The sequence below is a fragment of the Pristiophorus japonicus genome, chromosome 8 (genome assembly GCF_044704955.1).
Source record: "Pristiophorus japonicus isolate sPriJap1 chromosome 8, sPriJap1.hap1, whole genome shotgun sequence".
In the NCBI taxonomy this organism is placed as follows: domain Eukaryota; kingdom Metazoa; phylum Chordata; class Chondrichthyes; family Pristiophoridae; genus Pristiophorus; species Pristiophorus japonicus.
This window is the reverse complement of record NC_091984.1, coordinates 79541532-79557417: the sequence shown is the minus strand read 5'-3', so window position 1 is coordinate 79557417 and position 15886 is coordinate 79541532. Positions and strand designations below refer to the sequence as shown.

The 15886-nt window shown below is 45.9% G+C and overlaps 1 protein-coding gene across 4 annotated transcripts in view; it reads left to right on the top strand.

Annotated features, from left to right (window-relative positions):
• Positions 1-15886, top strand: part of cyp4t8 (cytochrome P450, family 4, subfamily T, polypeptide 8) — a 167450-nt gene that overhangs the window by 121906 nt on the left and 29658 nt on the right. For all 4 annotated transcript variants that reach the window (XM_070886964.1, XM_070886965.1, XM_070886968.1 and 1 more), the window contains one exon: positions 8952-9142. In XM_070886964.1, coding sequence (XP_070743065.1) covers positions 8952-9142 — 191 coding nt within the window. The remainder of the gene's footprint in view (positions 1-8951; positions 9143-15886) is intronic.

The following is a 15886-nucleotide window of genomic DNA, read 5'->3' as shown; positions in this document are numbered from 1 at the left end:
TTCCCAATCTGTCACCATTCAGATAATAGTCTGTCTCTCTGTTTTTACCACCAAAGTGGATAACCTCACATTTATCCACATTATACTTCATCTGCCATGCATTTGCCCACTCCCCTAACCTATCCAAGTCACTCTGCAGCCTCATAGCATCCTCATCGCAGCTCACACTGCCACCCAACTTAGTGTCATCCGCAAATTTGGAGATAGTACATTTAATCCCCTGATCTAAATCATTAATGTACAATGTAAACAGCTGGGGCTCCAGCACAGAACCTTGCGGTACCCCACTAGTCACTGCCTGCCATTCTGAAAAGTACCCATTTACTCCTACTCTTTGCTTCCTGTCTGCCAACCAGTTCTCAATCCACATCAGCACACTACCCCCAATCCCATGTGCTTTAACTTTGCACATTAATCTCTTGTGTGGGACCTTGTCGAAAGCCTTCTAAAAGTCCAAATATACCACATCAACTGGTTCTCCCTTATCCACTCTACTGGAAACATCCTCAAAAAATTCCAGAAGATTTGTCAAGCATGATTTACCTTTCACAAATCCATGCTGACTTGGACCTATCATGTCACCTCTTTCCAAATGCGCTGCTATGACATCCTTAATAATTGATTCTATCATTTTACCCACAACCGATGTCAGGCTGACCGGTCTATAATTCCCTGTTTTCTCTCCCTCCTTTTTTAAAAAGTGGGGTTACATTGGCTACTCTCCACTCCATAGGAACTGATCCAGAATCAATGGAATGTTGGAAAATGACTGTCAATGCATCCGCTATTTCCAAGGCCATCTCCTTAAGTACTCTGGGATGCAGTTCATCAGGCCCTGGGGATTTATCGGCCTTTAATCCCATCAATTTCCCCAACACAATTTCCCGACTAATAAGGATTTCCCTCAGTTCTTCCTTCTTACTAGACCCTCCGACCTTTTTATATCCGGATGGTTGTTTGTGTCCTCCTTCGTGAATACCGAACCAAAGTACTTGTTCAATTGGTCTGCCATTTCTTTGTTTCCCGTTATGACTTCCCCTGATTCTGATTGCAGGGGACCTACGTTTGTCTTTACTAACCTTTTTCTCTTTACATATCTATAGAAGCTTTTGCAGTCCGTCTTAATGTTCCCTGCAAGCTTCCTCTCGTACTCTATTTTCTCTGCCCTAATCAAACCCTTTGTCCTCCTCTGCTGAGTTCTAAATTTCTCCCAGTCCCCGGGTTTGCTGCTATTTCTGGCCAATTTGTATGCCACTTCCTTGGCTTTAATACTATCCCTGATTTCCCTTGATAGCCACGGTTGATCCATCTTCCCTTTTTTATTTTTACGCCAGACAGGGATGTACAATTGTTGTAGTTCATCCATGCGGTCTCTAAATGTCTGCCATTGCCCATCCACTGTCAACCCCTGAAGTATCATTCGGCAATCTATCCTAGCCAATTCACGTCTCATATCTTCAAAGTTACCCCTCTTTATGTTCTGGACCATGGTCTCTGAATTAACTGTTTCATTCTCCATCGTAATGCTGGAATCTGGAATAAAAACAGAAAATTCTGGAAGGTCTGACGAAGGGTTATCAAGCCGAAATGTTAACTTTGCTTTCTCTCCACAAATGCCGCCTGACCCGCTGAGATTTCCAGCATTTTCTGTTTTTATTATAACCTGTTCCCTAGTTGGTTCCTCAACATACTGATCTAGAAAACCATCAAGGTATTGACGTCAGTATGCATGATCTGATTAAAACTAGCACAGTGCACTTGGAGACAGACTCTAGATGATCATGAATGAAAGATTCACTGACCTCATTTTGGTACAATGAACAGAGCGATGGTTGAGGTGAGGTCTTGGCCTCCAGTAAGTGCAAGAAACACAGGTTAGTGGCTTGCCTGCAGCTGCCTCTAAATAGGTGACCAGCGAAGCTACCAGACCAAAAAAGGCTGCACACATAGCATCTGAGGTAATCAGCCAGTTGAATCACACTTAGTTTACAGCAAACATAGGAGGAAATCTCTATACCGATTCCTTGAAGGCATGCATCACATAGGAATAGAAATGTGCTGCACTTATTTATGTCCTACAACAAGTATGCATATCATGTTAGTCATTTGTTACACTTCTTTATTATTTTCAAAAAATGCTCAGCATATCAAACTTCAACATTTCCCTAGTGAGGATGGTTTTTACATCCAACAGAATCATCCCAGCTGGCATCATTTGGTACAGGGGCCAGAAATGTTGGAAATTCTAACTTCAACTCCCTACTGAATTTCCACAGCATACTATTTTATGGCAGGCTTTTGAACAATCTAATGCTAATGAGCTATGGTGTAATTTCACATGTTTTATAAATAAATCATACTGCGGTTATCAGCCCATATAAAATGAGCATTAAAGATCATTCACGTTCTGCTTTTTCAGGAAGCAGTAACATAGGGCTCAGTTACCACCAGTGATTTGCGCCGTTATTTTTGGAGTAGGCTGCTCTTTTTGGCCTAAGTTGAAAAAACAGTTTCCCCAATCAATTTGCACCAGTGTAACTCAGTTATGAATTTTTAGGTCATTTTTTTTTCCAGCCAAAGGGGGCACAACCAGCCACCTACGCCAATTCTGGCCATTTAGGGAAGTTTGGCCAGCTGAGAGTTACTCCAGTTCTGCTTAGGCCAGCGTATATGGCCTCTCCAGAAAGACCTTCCGGAGAGATAAGGAAATCGGCGCAGCAGATGCCCGGACACACTAAAAGAATTGAAAAATACATAGCAGCAACTTACCTCCAATCCCGCTCGAAAGCTGTCCAGTCCCATTCTCGGTCCCCGCACAGAGAGAGAGAGAAAAAAAAAATCCGGGGACCGAGAATGGGATTGGACTGGGAGAATGGGGACCGAGAATGGGACTCGACTGGCAAGCCCTTCGGGTGGGGTTGGAGTAAGTTGCTGCTATGTGTTTTTCAATTCTTTTAATGTGTTGGGAGCTGGCTGTATGCTTCACCTTGCAGCCTCAGCTCGCATTGTGTCCCTGTTTGCCATAGCAGCCCAATCTTTTTGGCGCAGATCCCCCCAAAACTAAAGGTTGGGTTATGCCATGCCAAAATGAAGAAATCCAACGGGGAAACTTAGAATATTTTTTTTGCTGTACTTAGGCCCCAAAATATTGGGCATAACTCTTCAAGTACGGCAAAAAAATGCTTTGGGAAAAATTGAGCCCTTAAAGCTGAACTACTGGAATTTTCATTCCTGCTGGCAAAATTGTGGAAATGGGGATTGCATTCAATGGTTTCTCTCATCCAGCGATTTCGGGAGATGACGAAGTTGATGAATAAAGGGATGCCAGGTCGGTGCACCTGAATCAGAAGCATTCCTGCTGTACCCACACTTATCCACTGAGATATGTTTACAGATCTAGGAGCAGCTAACTCAGTCTGTCAGAAAAAAATGCCTTCATAGTCTAACGTTTACCAGGGAGTCAGTGGTGAAGTTGTGCCATCTGATGCAAGTGGATCTGAAGACCTCGCTACAAAGACAGTCTTTATAGCGGGAATCAACGTCACAATCACCCCCAATTTAGAATCATAGAATGTTACGGCATAGAAACAGACCATTTGGATATTCAAGTCTGCACCGGTGTTTGTCTCCTCATGAATCCTACTCTCCTGCTCTTGATACTCCAATAATTCAAGAAACTGTCTAGTTCCCCTTTACAAGTATTTATGGACATCAATAATGGTTTGTGATGGAGAATTTCATATTCCGACCACCATCTGTATAAATAATTTTTCCATACCTCCCTTTTAATTCTTTTTGGATTGTCTTAAATCCTCTTGATACCATCTCACTCAAAACAATCCATCACTATTTACCCGAATGTAATCTTTCATTATTTTGAAGGCCTCTATCGGGTCTCCCTTTAGCTTCCCAGCTCCAGTTTTTTAAAAAGCCATAACCTCTGTGGTCTCTCTTCATAAGTGTAATTACTCATCTCTGTTAACATCTGAGTGAATCTATGCTGCAGCTTTTATATCCTTCCTTTTAGTGTGGTACCTAAAACTGTGTGCTAACTAACTTCTAAACCTTTGAATAATTCATGTGGGACATCTGCAATATTAGTTAATCCACAGTGCACAGATGCATCAAGCAAGTCACTGATGCTCTTTTCATCAGAGCAAACAGCTTCATTACTTTCCCCATGAAAAAAACCCAGCAGAATGACAGGATATTGCAAATCTTATGATCCCCAAATCCAGGGGGATATTTATTGGTCCCATGCAGCCATCTGAATCCCTGAACACTGCCATGTCTTCCATTAAACTTTTGCATGGTTTTGCAGATCCCACATCTCAATTGTGAGATGTTCTACAACCGCAAAGGGTACCACTCACTTAATGTGCAGTCAGTGTGCGACCACGCCCAGCACATCATGATGCTGAATGTCCAGTATCCTGGCAACAGTCATGATGCTTTCATCCTGCGCCAGTCGCTGTGCCAGAAATCTTCCAGCCACTATGTCGAGCCCGAGAGTAGCTGCTTAGCAACGACGACTAGCTGCTCTACACCTGGCTGAAGACCCCCCCTCCGTAGCCCCACCACTTGTGGCCAGCGATCATAGAATGACAGCCATGCTGCCACTTGGGACATCATTAAGCAGACCACCGGGGTGTTCAAGCAACATTTCCACTGCCACGACCGCTCAGGAGGAGCTCTCCAGTACTTGCCTAGTGTTTGTCTCAACTCGTGCTGGTCTGCTGCATCCTCCACAACTTAACCAGCATGAGGACGCCGCCCTTGTCATCATGGGATCCGCAACCACCTCAGGAGTAGGAAGAGGAAGGGAGGAGGCAACCTGCAAATTCACGTTCCGGATGGGCTGTCCGTGTGCGCCTCAGCAGACTCTGCATCCCCTGACTGAAACCCCAAATCCCCGTTGTTCAACACTTCCCCACCTTACCATTCCTCTGGAACAGCACAGCTTCCTCTTGGCCATAATGCTGAAATGAAAGCCACCACAAAAGAAACATTCCAAACCTAATTTATAAATGATTCAATCCAATATTACATAACAAAGTCAACTAATCACCCTTGTGCATTTACTTAGTGCCTATTTTCTGTGTGCCTTTGCCTGTCTTGGTGCTCCTACGACATGCTCCCCAGTGGCTACACCATGGCTGGTGGAAGGCTGCTAACTTTCAGTGGAAGAGCATGCAGGTGGTCTTGCAGGATGACCTCAAGCAGCTCTGGGCCGAGAAGGCCTGGCTGCAGACTGCACCACCTCGGCATGGACAGCAGCAGACATTGAGTCGCTTCTGCTTGTGCTGCAATGGAAGCTACGACATTGCCCATCAGATCCGGCATCATGGTTGAGTCCACAGGTGCTCTAATGGGGTTGCCCATCACTTCTGTTACGTTTAGAATAACTCCACAAGTCTGTATATCTTAAGCTCAAACTGTTGTGACCTCGGTCGCTTTATTGTAACTCCAGAGTGAGGAGGCAGCTTGGTAGACTGCCTTTTATACCTGTTTGCCCAGGGTGTGCAGGTGACCCTTGGGTCTCCTACAGGTGTGCCCCCTGGTGGCAAGTCTTACACATTGGTAATGTTTACATTACAACTTCCATCCTGGAAATCATGGGCTCCAAGCTCTGCGCAATGTTGGAGCCGGACTCCTCCATGCTCCTTGACAGTGACAGCAGGCTCTCTCGCAGGCCTGCCAATGCACCAAGCATTTCTGTGTCATCCATCAGCCGCGTTCTGACCGCTGCCCCATCAAAGTCCTCATCTGAGTTCTCTCCCACAGAACTTGTGTGCGACCTCTCAATCCAGGGTGCTGGCAACTGGGCTCCCCTTTCCCCCTGCCATGGCTGCAGGCCACTCATGCCTGGTGACTCAACACATGCAGATTTCGCCTCTACCCTCTAAAGTACGCGTAGTGCCAGTCTCTGAGCTGGTGCCTGTGGGTGTCAGATCAGGTGACGGTGTCTCTTCTCTGTCACTCTCCTCTAGCTCTTCCTGCACTAGATGGGAAGCTTGAAGTTCTTGGGTATCTGAAAGGAGAAAGGCACAAGCTTAGGGTTGTGGTGTGGGAAGGGGGAAAGCAAAATAGCCATGCTTACACCTGTAATGTCCTTACTCAATGGCACAAAACCCACATGAGGCACATTCTATGGACAAGGTCATTCTATGACCTGAACCTTTATTCACAGGACCAAGAAGTGATGACCCTGCGTGGGACCTCTCTTTATATACCTGGATGACCAGGTAAGGAGTGTCTCCCACAAGTTCATCCCCTGTGGTCAAGGTGTGCATTGCTTAAGTATATACAGTATTGCAGTGGTGTTACATAGAGGTTACATACATGACAACACCATCAGCAGCTTGTAAGTGAGAAGTGATTATGGGATGAGGGGGAAGTGGGATATGGTAAGAAGGATTAGGTATGGGCATACTGTCATCGGCAATGCTTTCAACCTCGAATGATCGCCATGGCCTCACTAATAACCCCTCCAATTATCTCCAGCCCATCTCCTCCAGTGCAGTGAGGTTTTGAAGATGTGCTTCCCCTCTACTTGCCTGCTGCTGCTATCTCCTGTTATGCGCCACGTTGATCTGCAAGAGAAAAGGAAGTGTGCCAGTGAGTGTGGTGCAATGTGTTTGGGTGATATGCCTGTCATGGCTGAATAGTTGGCAGTGTGTGCTAGGTGTGAGATGTAGGTGTGAAGCTTGCAGCAGTGGTAAATGTGTGAGAGTGAGGTGGAGCTATGATTGTGAGGTATGGGTTGTGATAGATGGAGATTGTTGATACGTGAGTGGGATGCTGCGCATGAAACAGAGTTGGGGCTAGTGGTGCACTTGGTGGATATGACATTTGATAAAGGATTCTCTAACCTTGACCACTCGTGTGAGGTCATTAAACTTCTTGCAGCACTGGATCCAGTTCCTTGGGGAAAGACTGCTGGCAGTGACCACTTCAGTTATCTGCTCCCACTGCCTTCTTACAGTGAGTCTGGAGTATCTCCTGGTCCCCTGCGGGTAGAGGACCAGTCTCTTCCATTCAACCCCCTGCACTAAGACCTCCAGTGCTGCGTTGGAGAACCTAGGTTCCCTTTCTCTGCCCTGTTGAGCCGTAGCTACCTTACAGTTCCCTTGACAATAATTACAATGAGGTGCTTATTTCAGAAAGCAGCTCCCCTTTAAGAAGTGTAGCCTGCGCTTGGCTGAATGCATCAATCATGTTAATTAGCAGGCAGTGCGAATATTGCGTGCTGACCTCATTACTTTCAATGGCGCATCGCAATCCCTGTGCCCGTTTTCAGGCCTTATTGAATTTTTAGCCCAGATAGTCTACATTATCAACACTTATCTATACCACTAATCATTTTAAGAACCAAAGATTTGGTTCCTTAAAGCCTAGAAGTTGTTGGTACGCTAAGCTGTGGGTTACTGAAGGTTTCTGGGTGATTTACTCTGGCTGGTTTACCCACAATATTACTATTTAGTCTGAGTAAAAGTGTGGGCATTCTTTGGGTAGCCAGTGTGAAGAAAGCAGCCTTGAACCTCTAAATCAGCTGTAATCTGCCATTAGGAGCCAGTTAAGCATTCAGAATGGCACTGGAAAGGCAGATTGCTGATAACTTACCAATTTGCTGTGGATTGATGTGTTGCTGAGTGAGGGAAGCTTTCTGTAAAGACTTGGGGAGAGAAGGCACACCCCCTCCGGAAGCCCTTGGAGGAGGCAACTTAAAGGTAGCACTATTAGTCATTCACCATAATTCTGGATTTGGCAGACTTGCATGTAAGACTTGCACAGCCCAAGGAGGTCTAGGGTCACTAGATCCCAGCAATTAGTAAGTGAAACGCTGCAGCTAGCCCAAATACTTACCGCTTCAGTAAGGGAATCACTTAGAAGCAGTGAAATGTTAGGTGTCACACATCTGGAATGAAGTGCAAGCACCATGGGGCAGCACTATACCAACTTAAGCTGCCAAAATTCTCGCACTACACAGTAGATGAATTCTAGGGGTAAATTTGAAGCTTTTCACCCCTGGTGGGAAAGCCTGTCTTTGGGAGCACATAGCAGAAATTCAGGAACATGCTGCACACAATTTTCTCTCCATTCATTTAAATAGTCAGAAAAACATATGTAACTTTGCCCTAATTTCCAATTATCTATTCCTGGTGATCAAGGCTCTCCACCATGAACATAAATATAGAAAATTAGCCCCTAATTGCCATACAGTGGACGTAAACATTGTGTTGAGTCTTTATTTGCCATTGGTTACAAGATAGCATGATCCCAACATTAACAGCAATAGATGGTATTCGAACAAATTGTTGGGTGTGAATTTGTTTGTATTCCATTGTCACTCAAAGTCCATGTTGGCTAATGTTTAAACAAAACATGGGGAGTGTTATATATGTAAACCTGTAAATACCTTGTTTAACCATCGGAGGGCTTATCCCCTGGAGTCCCAAGGGATCCCACAATCCCTTGGGAGCACCTGTACTTAAGGAGGCCTCACAGGCTGGAGAGGCACTCTGGAGACCTATAATAAAGGACTATGGTCACACTTTACTTTGAGCTCACAGTATCTGGTCAGACTCTTTATTCAATACGTAACAGGGAGATGATTTCCTCTCGTTATAGTGACCTTGTAAACAGATTAGGGTAGATGTCCTTAGTTCAAAATTTCTAGAGAACTTGTAAACTTGGTCAAAAAGATTTCTTTATACTCGCTGAAGGAAATCTTCTTGAATGTGTTCACAATTTGGCTACAAATGACTACTGAGAAAATCATCCTCATTGGGTACAATCCAGAATAAATAATTGTGTGCAGTGTTTGAAAGACCTGAGCAGAACTGCTGTTTAAGGGCATTAATCTCAGGTAATTTTTTGTAGTGTGCCTGTTGAAAAATTGTACATAAAGGCTGAGGTTTTTTCGACGGTCATCTAATGTTGTGCTGCAGGATGAAGATGAAAAAGGATTATCGGATGAAGAAATTCGAGCAGAGGTGGACACGTTCATGTTTGAAGGCCATGACACTACAGCGAGTGGAATCTCCTGGCTCTTGTACTGCCTGGCCCAACACCCAGAGCACCAGCAAAAGTGTAGAGAAGAGATCCAGGAACTAATGGAGGAGCACAAACAAATCGAATGGTGAGTTTTAAGCTAATCTTGCTTTGATCTGTTGTTACATGATCCACTTAATCAGGCTTAAGGTGGTTGTGCTTTACATAAAGCGTCAGAATGATTTTGCAGAATTTTGCTTGGACCTTAGTGACCCACAGTGCATGTGTTTGGCTGCAGATCAATTTCCAGCAAGCAGCACAACACCCTCTTTTGTGAACCACAGGCTGCGCAACCATTGCTCTTCTTACAATTGCGTAATTTTGTAGTTAACATGGAACAAGCAGTGCTACTAAATCCATCATAGTGACAGCTGGAGATCAGTTTACACTGTAGCTCAAGTGTTCTTGAAATTTTTTGCTGTTACAACTTGGTTTAATTTGTACTATTTTTCCATGATACATACATCCGGTGCTGCCTTTCAGTGTTAAAAACAGGGCCATATCTGCCTTCTCAGGCGAATGTAAACGATCCCATGGCACTATCTTAAAGAAGGGCAGGAGAGTTCTCCAAGGTGTCGGCCAAAATTTATCCCTCAACCAACTAAAACAAAAACAGATCATCAGGTCATTATCACATTGCTGTTTGAGTGAGCTTGCTGTGCAAAAATTAGCTGCCATGTTTCCAACATTGCAACAGTGATAACACTTCAAAAGTACTTAATTGGATTTAAAGCGCTTTAGGACACCCTGAGGTCATAAAAGTGGTATATAAATGCAAGTCTGTCTTTCTTTCTTCTTGATGTTGTGTTGTCATTGCATTCTTAAATATGAAGAGTAGGCCTTGAGGACCATTTGCAAATAATATCCGTTCAAGAAGTGGACTCAACTGTTTGTGTGTTACAGTATCAGATCTTCACTTTCAATATCTATTGCAACTCAAAGTTTTTGGTATATTTTCTATTATGAGTTGAAACAAATAAAACTCTGTGAAGATATGCAACAAATTAAGATGATATAGCATTTAATATATAAAACCTGGGCAAAACAATGGCTTATGACGAGTGTAAAGCACTACACAGAGAAAGGAAAATGGGCAGTGTATATAGCTCTAGTGTTGAAATAGCTAAAGAGAATACTGAAGGAGACATGGGGGAGAAATTCAACATTGTTTCACTCATTTTATGGGCGTTAAATGAACATTGGGAGATCAATTTTGTGTCGCAATTTCTTGTGCTCGATCACCCCCAGAGGTATGTCAGCTTCTAAATCGGAAGCGAGCGACTTTTAGGTGTCCTGGGTGCCTACCTAAAACAGGGATTAAGCACCTTATATATGCAAATTGGGGTCCTAACGCCAATTGTAAGATCCTGATCGAAATTTGTGTAACCAGTCTTGAGCGGCTTAACCTGTGGTCCTTAAAGGGCACTCAAGAACGCGCCAGAAAACAGCTGCTGGACTGTGGATGAGTTTGGCTCCAGGTCAGTTTCCAGCAAGCACCACAATACCCTGTGTGGTCTTTAAATGAACTTCTGCTTACAGCTCAATCCCTAGCAACCTTTGAGCCCATTTTATGTGGGTGTATAAATGACGCTGTGTTAAGCTGCACAACTATTGTTCCTTTGCCATTTGTAGGTATATCGATCTGTATATGTGCATATGAGGGTACAGGCTGGTGGGCTAGTGCCTTTAATGCACACTGACCTGCTTTGCATCCCTCTTGATACGTCCTTACTATACAGTATAAATGCACACGAGGCCCATGCTTGAGAGAAGGTCAGTCTGTGACCTATCCTTTATTCCATAGCACTCAAGTGATGGAAGTGGGTGGAGCTTCCCCTTTTATAGCTGAAGGTCCAGGTTAGGAGTGTCTCCCACAAGTTCACCACCTAGTGGTCATTGTTCTCACAGTGTACAACTTAGGTCAGATTATACATGGGTCACAATCCTGGTTGAATACACGACATCACCTCCCCCGCAAAGTCTTATTGGGATCACAGGTTGAGTCTCTCTGGTGGTTTACGCTCTCTTGCAGAGTGCCTGAGTTGGGGCTCCGGTTGTTGGGTGCTGGCTTGAGTGTCTGCTGTTTGCGGTGCCTCAGGCCTGTCCAGACTGCCCACAGTGACTGTGCTCTCCTCCCTTTGGTTCCTGTGTTCGGTCACCTGTGGAGGAGTGAACTCTATATCGTGTTCTTCCTCTGCTTCTTCTATGGGGTTGCTGAACCTCCTTTTTGTTTGATCCACATGTTTGCGGCAGATTTGTCCATTGGTAAGTTTAACTACCAGAATCCTATTTCCCTCTTTGGCAACCACAGTGCCTGCGAGCCATTTGGGCCCTGCAGCGTAGTTGAGGACAAAAACAGGGTCATTTACATCAATACATCGCGCCCTCGCATTCCTGTCATGGTAGTCATATTGTGACTGGCGCCTGCTCTCGACAATTTCTTTCATGGTGGGGTGTATAAGGGATAACTGGGTTTTGAGCGTCCTTTTGATTCGCAGCTCTGTGGGTGGAACCCCTCTGAGCGAGTGTGGTCGGGATCTGTAGGCCGACAGGAGGCGTGATAAGCGGCATTGTAGGGAACCCCCTTGGATTCTGAGCATTCCCTGTTTGATTATCTGCACTGCTCGTTCTGCCTGGCCATTTGAGGCCGGCTTGAACGGCGCCGTTCTGACATGGTTAATTCCATTGCCTGCCATGAAGTCCTGGAATTCAGTGCTTGTGAAGCACGGGCCATTGTCGCTGACCAAGATGTCCGGTAGACCGTGGGCGTCGAACATTGCCTGTAGACTTTCAACCGTGGCAGAGGATGTGCTTGAATTTAAAATGTCACACTCAATCCATTTGGAGTAGGCGTCTATGACAACCAAAAACATTTTTCCCATGAAAGGACCTGCGTAGTCCACATGGATGCGTGACCAAGGCTTGGCGGGCCATGGCCAGGGGCTAAGGGGGGCTTCCCTGGGCGCATTGCCCAGCTGGGCACACGTGTTGCACCTGCGAACACAAAGTTCCAGATCTGCGTCTATCCCTGGCCACTAAATGTGTGACCTGGCAATTGCCTTCATCGTGACAATGCCCGGGTGCTCCTTGTGGAGTTCTCTGATGAACACCTCTCTGCCCATCTGGGGCATGACTTCACGGTTTCCCCACAGTAGGCAATCGGCCTGAATCGAGAGTTCATCCCTGCGCCTGTGAAATGGTTTAAATTCCTCAGGGCATGCCCTGTACATGGCTGCCCAGTCCTTATTCAGGACACATTTCTTTACTAGAGACAATAGCGGGTCTCTATTTGTCCAGACTTTAATCTGACGGGCTGTCACGGGTGAGACTTCGCTTCCGAAAGCTTCAACAGCCATGATCATCTCAGCAGCATGCTCGGTAGCCCCCTCAGTGGTGGCTAGTGGGAGCCTGCTGAGTGCATCGGCGCAGTTTTCGGTGCCCAGTCTGTGCCGAATTGTATAGTCATAGGCGGCTAACGTGAGTGCCCACCTCTGTATGCGGGCCGATGCGTTTGCATTTATGGCCTTGTTTTGTCGGCCAAAAGGGACGTTAGGGGTTTGTGATCTGTCTCCAGCTCAAATTTCCTGCCAAACAGGTACTGGTGCATTTTTTTTACCGCATATACACATGCGAGCGCCTCCTTTTCTACCATCCCGTAGCCCCTTTCTGCCTGGGACAGACTTCTGGAGACATAAGCTATCGGCTGTAACTGACCCTTGGCATTGACATGCTGCAACACATACCTGACACCATAGGACGACGCATCGCACGTTAAAACAAGTTTCTTACATGGGTCATATAGCGTTAACAGATTGTTGGAACATAACAAATTGCATGTTCTATTAAAAGCCCTTTCCTGGCTGTCCCCCCAGACCCATTCGCGACCTTTGCATAGGAGCACGTGTAGCGGCTCTAGCAGCGTGCTCAATTTGGAAAGAAAGTTACCAAAATAGTTCAGGAGCCCCAGGAATGAACGCAGCTCCGTCGTGTTACGGGATCTGGGTGCTCTCTGGATCGCTTCAGTCTTGGACGCAGTAGGGCTGATCTCGTCTGCTGCTACCCTCATTCCCAGGAATTCTACCTCTGGAGCTAGGAAGACGCACTTCGCCTTTTTCAGTCGCAGCCCTACCCGGTCCAGTCTGCGTAGCACCTCCTCCAGGTTGTGGAGGTATTCTTCAGTATCGTAACCCGTGATGAGGATGTCGTCCTGAAAAACCACCGTCCCTGGAATCGACTTAAGGAGGCTTTCCATATTTGGTTGGAAGATCGCGGCAGCCGAGCGAATCCCGAACGGACATCTGTTGTACTCAAACAACCCCTTTTGTGTCGTGATGGTGGTCAGCTTCTTCGACTCACTCGCCAGCTCCTGGGTCATGTAAGCTGAGGTCTGGTCCAATTTTGAAAAAAGTTTGCCACCGGATAGCGTCGCAAAGAGGTCCTCTGCTCTCGGTAGCGGGTACTGGTCTTGGAGTGACACCCGATTGATGGTGGCCTTGTAATCGGCACATATCCTGACCGACCCATCCGCCTTGAGCACCGGTACAATTGGGCTCGCCCAGTCACTGAATTCGACTGGCGAGATGATGCCTTCCCTCAGCAGGCGGTCCAATTCGCCTTCTATCTTTTCTCGCATCATGTACGGCACCGCTCTGACCTTGTGGTGTACTGGCCTGGCGTCCAGGTTTATGTGAATCACTACCTTGGCCCCCATGAAAGTGCCAATGCCGGGTTGAAATAATGAGTCAAATTTGTCCAGGATCTGTGAGCATGATACTCACTCCACAGAGGAAATTGCATTGACATCGCCCCATTTCCAGTTCATGACAGCAAGCCAACTCCTCCCCAGTAGTGCGGGACCGTTCCCCCGGGACAACCCAGAGTGGCAACCTGTTCTCCGAATCTTTGTGGGTCACGACTACCGTGGCGCTGCCTAGCACCGGAATGATCTGCTTTGTGTATGGCCGTAGCTGTGCGTCAATCGGCAATAATTTTGGCCTCCTGGCCTTGGACGCCCACAACTTTTCGAACTGTTTGATACCCATCAGGGACTGGCTGGCCCCCGTGTCTAGCTCCATTGATACTGGGATGCCATTGAGGAGCACTTTCATCATCGGTGGCGTCCTGGTGTATGAACTGTATACGTGCTCCACATGAACTCGCTGAACTTCAGCTTCCAGCGATTTCCCCCAGCGTACATTTCTGCAATTTCTGCAGGTATTTTGCTCATCTCTGCAAACTCCGGCTGAGTGTGTGCCTCCACACCTCCAACATGAGCTGCTGTTTGAAACAAAAGGTCCCTTGCCAGTTGATCGTCCCTGACTGCCCCTGTTATTCTCTTTGAGTGCGCCATTAACAGGTGTTGATGGCCCCATTATTGGCCGCATTGTCCCTTGCAATGGCGTGAATCGCCGTTCAGCTTGCCATTGTCTCTGTCGAACTCCCCCTCTGGGTTCGACTACATGTTGGGGCATGCCCAACTGCCCTTGTCTGCCTGGAGAACTGTGTGCTGCTTTAACAATGTTGAATCTCTGTCCCAACCATTCATTAACACAGTACCTCTCTTCTGTTCTGCTCGTGGCCATGCTCGCATGGTTTAAATCCCAGTTTCTTGTCACCATTGATACGTCCTTACTATACAGTATAAATGCACACGAGGCCCATGCTTGAGAGAAGGTCAGTCTGTGACCTGTCCTTTATTCCTTAGCACTCAAGTGATGAAGGTGGGTGGAGCTTCCCCTTTTATACCTGAAGGTCCAGGTTAGGAGTGTCTCCCACAAGTTCACCACCTAGTGGTCATTGTTCTCACAGTGTATAACTTAGGTCAGATTATACATGGGTTACAATGCTGGTTGAATACACGACACCTCTATTTGGCCTCCTTGCGTCAAAAAGCACAGGTAGGAGATTTCTAATGGGGAAACACATTGTGGTACTATTGTAGCTGCTGTGATTAAATGGCTGTGCCACAATTGAAAATATTCACAGACAGCTAAGTGACAGTAGGGAAGAAAAAATCAAAAAAAGAAGAAAAATGAGAAATGGACTGAAAGTTACATAAAGAATCTTTATAAAGTGGTCTTTAAATGAACTTCTGCTTACAGCACAATCCCTAACAACCTTTGAGCCCATTTTATGTGGGTATTAAGCAAATGGAAATAGCAGGAAATTGCATAGATATCTAAATGCTATCAGTGAGACAGTATATTGAAATGATTCTATCACCTGTTTCATGTGGGTGATTCCTGTGGCCATCCTATCACCCTCCAGAAATAATGCATGATGCAATAAATTGGCAGAGATAGAGTATTACAGAGCTCCACGTATTTTCCAATCGGTTACGTTCACTTTACACTTGTCGTTAGTTGAAAAATCTTGGCTACAATCTAAGTCTCATCTGTCTCCACCCAATAAGAAATCAGTAATTAACCATATCAAGAGCTGAACTCGCCAGCCTTGTGTGAAAAGAGTGTGTCTCAATCTTCATGTGAATAATACTGCAGAAAATTACTGGCACTAAAAAGCTAACATATAACAGCAATGAGATTAAAAATCAATTGAAACTATGTAGGGGGGGTGGGGCGGATTGTGTAAAGGGCGATTTTAACCTTGCCGGATAGTCGGGCAGTTAAAATTGGCCGCGACACCTACCCTTCAACACAATTCCTACAGTCTTCAATGTTAATCTGCTCTTCTGAGCAAGCAGCAGCGACACACACTGAAGCCAGCAGGGTAAATATGCAGCTCGGGATCCAGCAGTGTCATCAAGGGATGTCGTTGTGGCTTTCCCGCCAGGTGAAGACAGACGGAAGAGGATCTGGGACTCTAAGAGAGC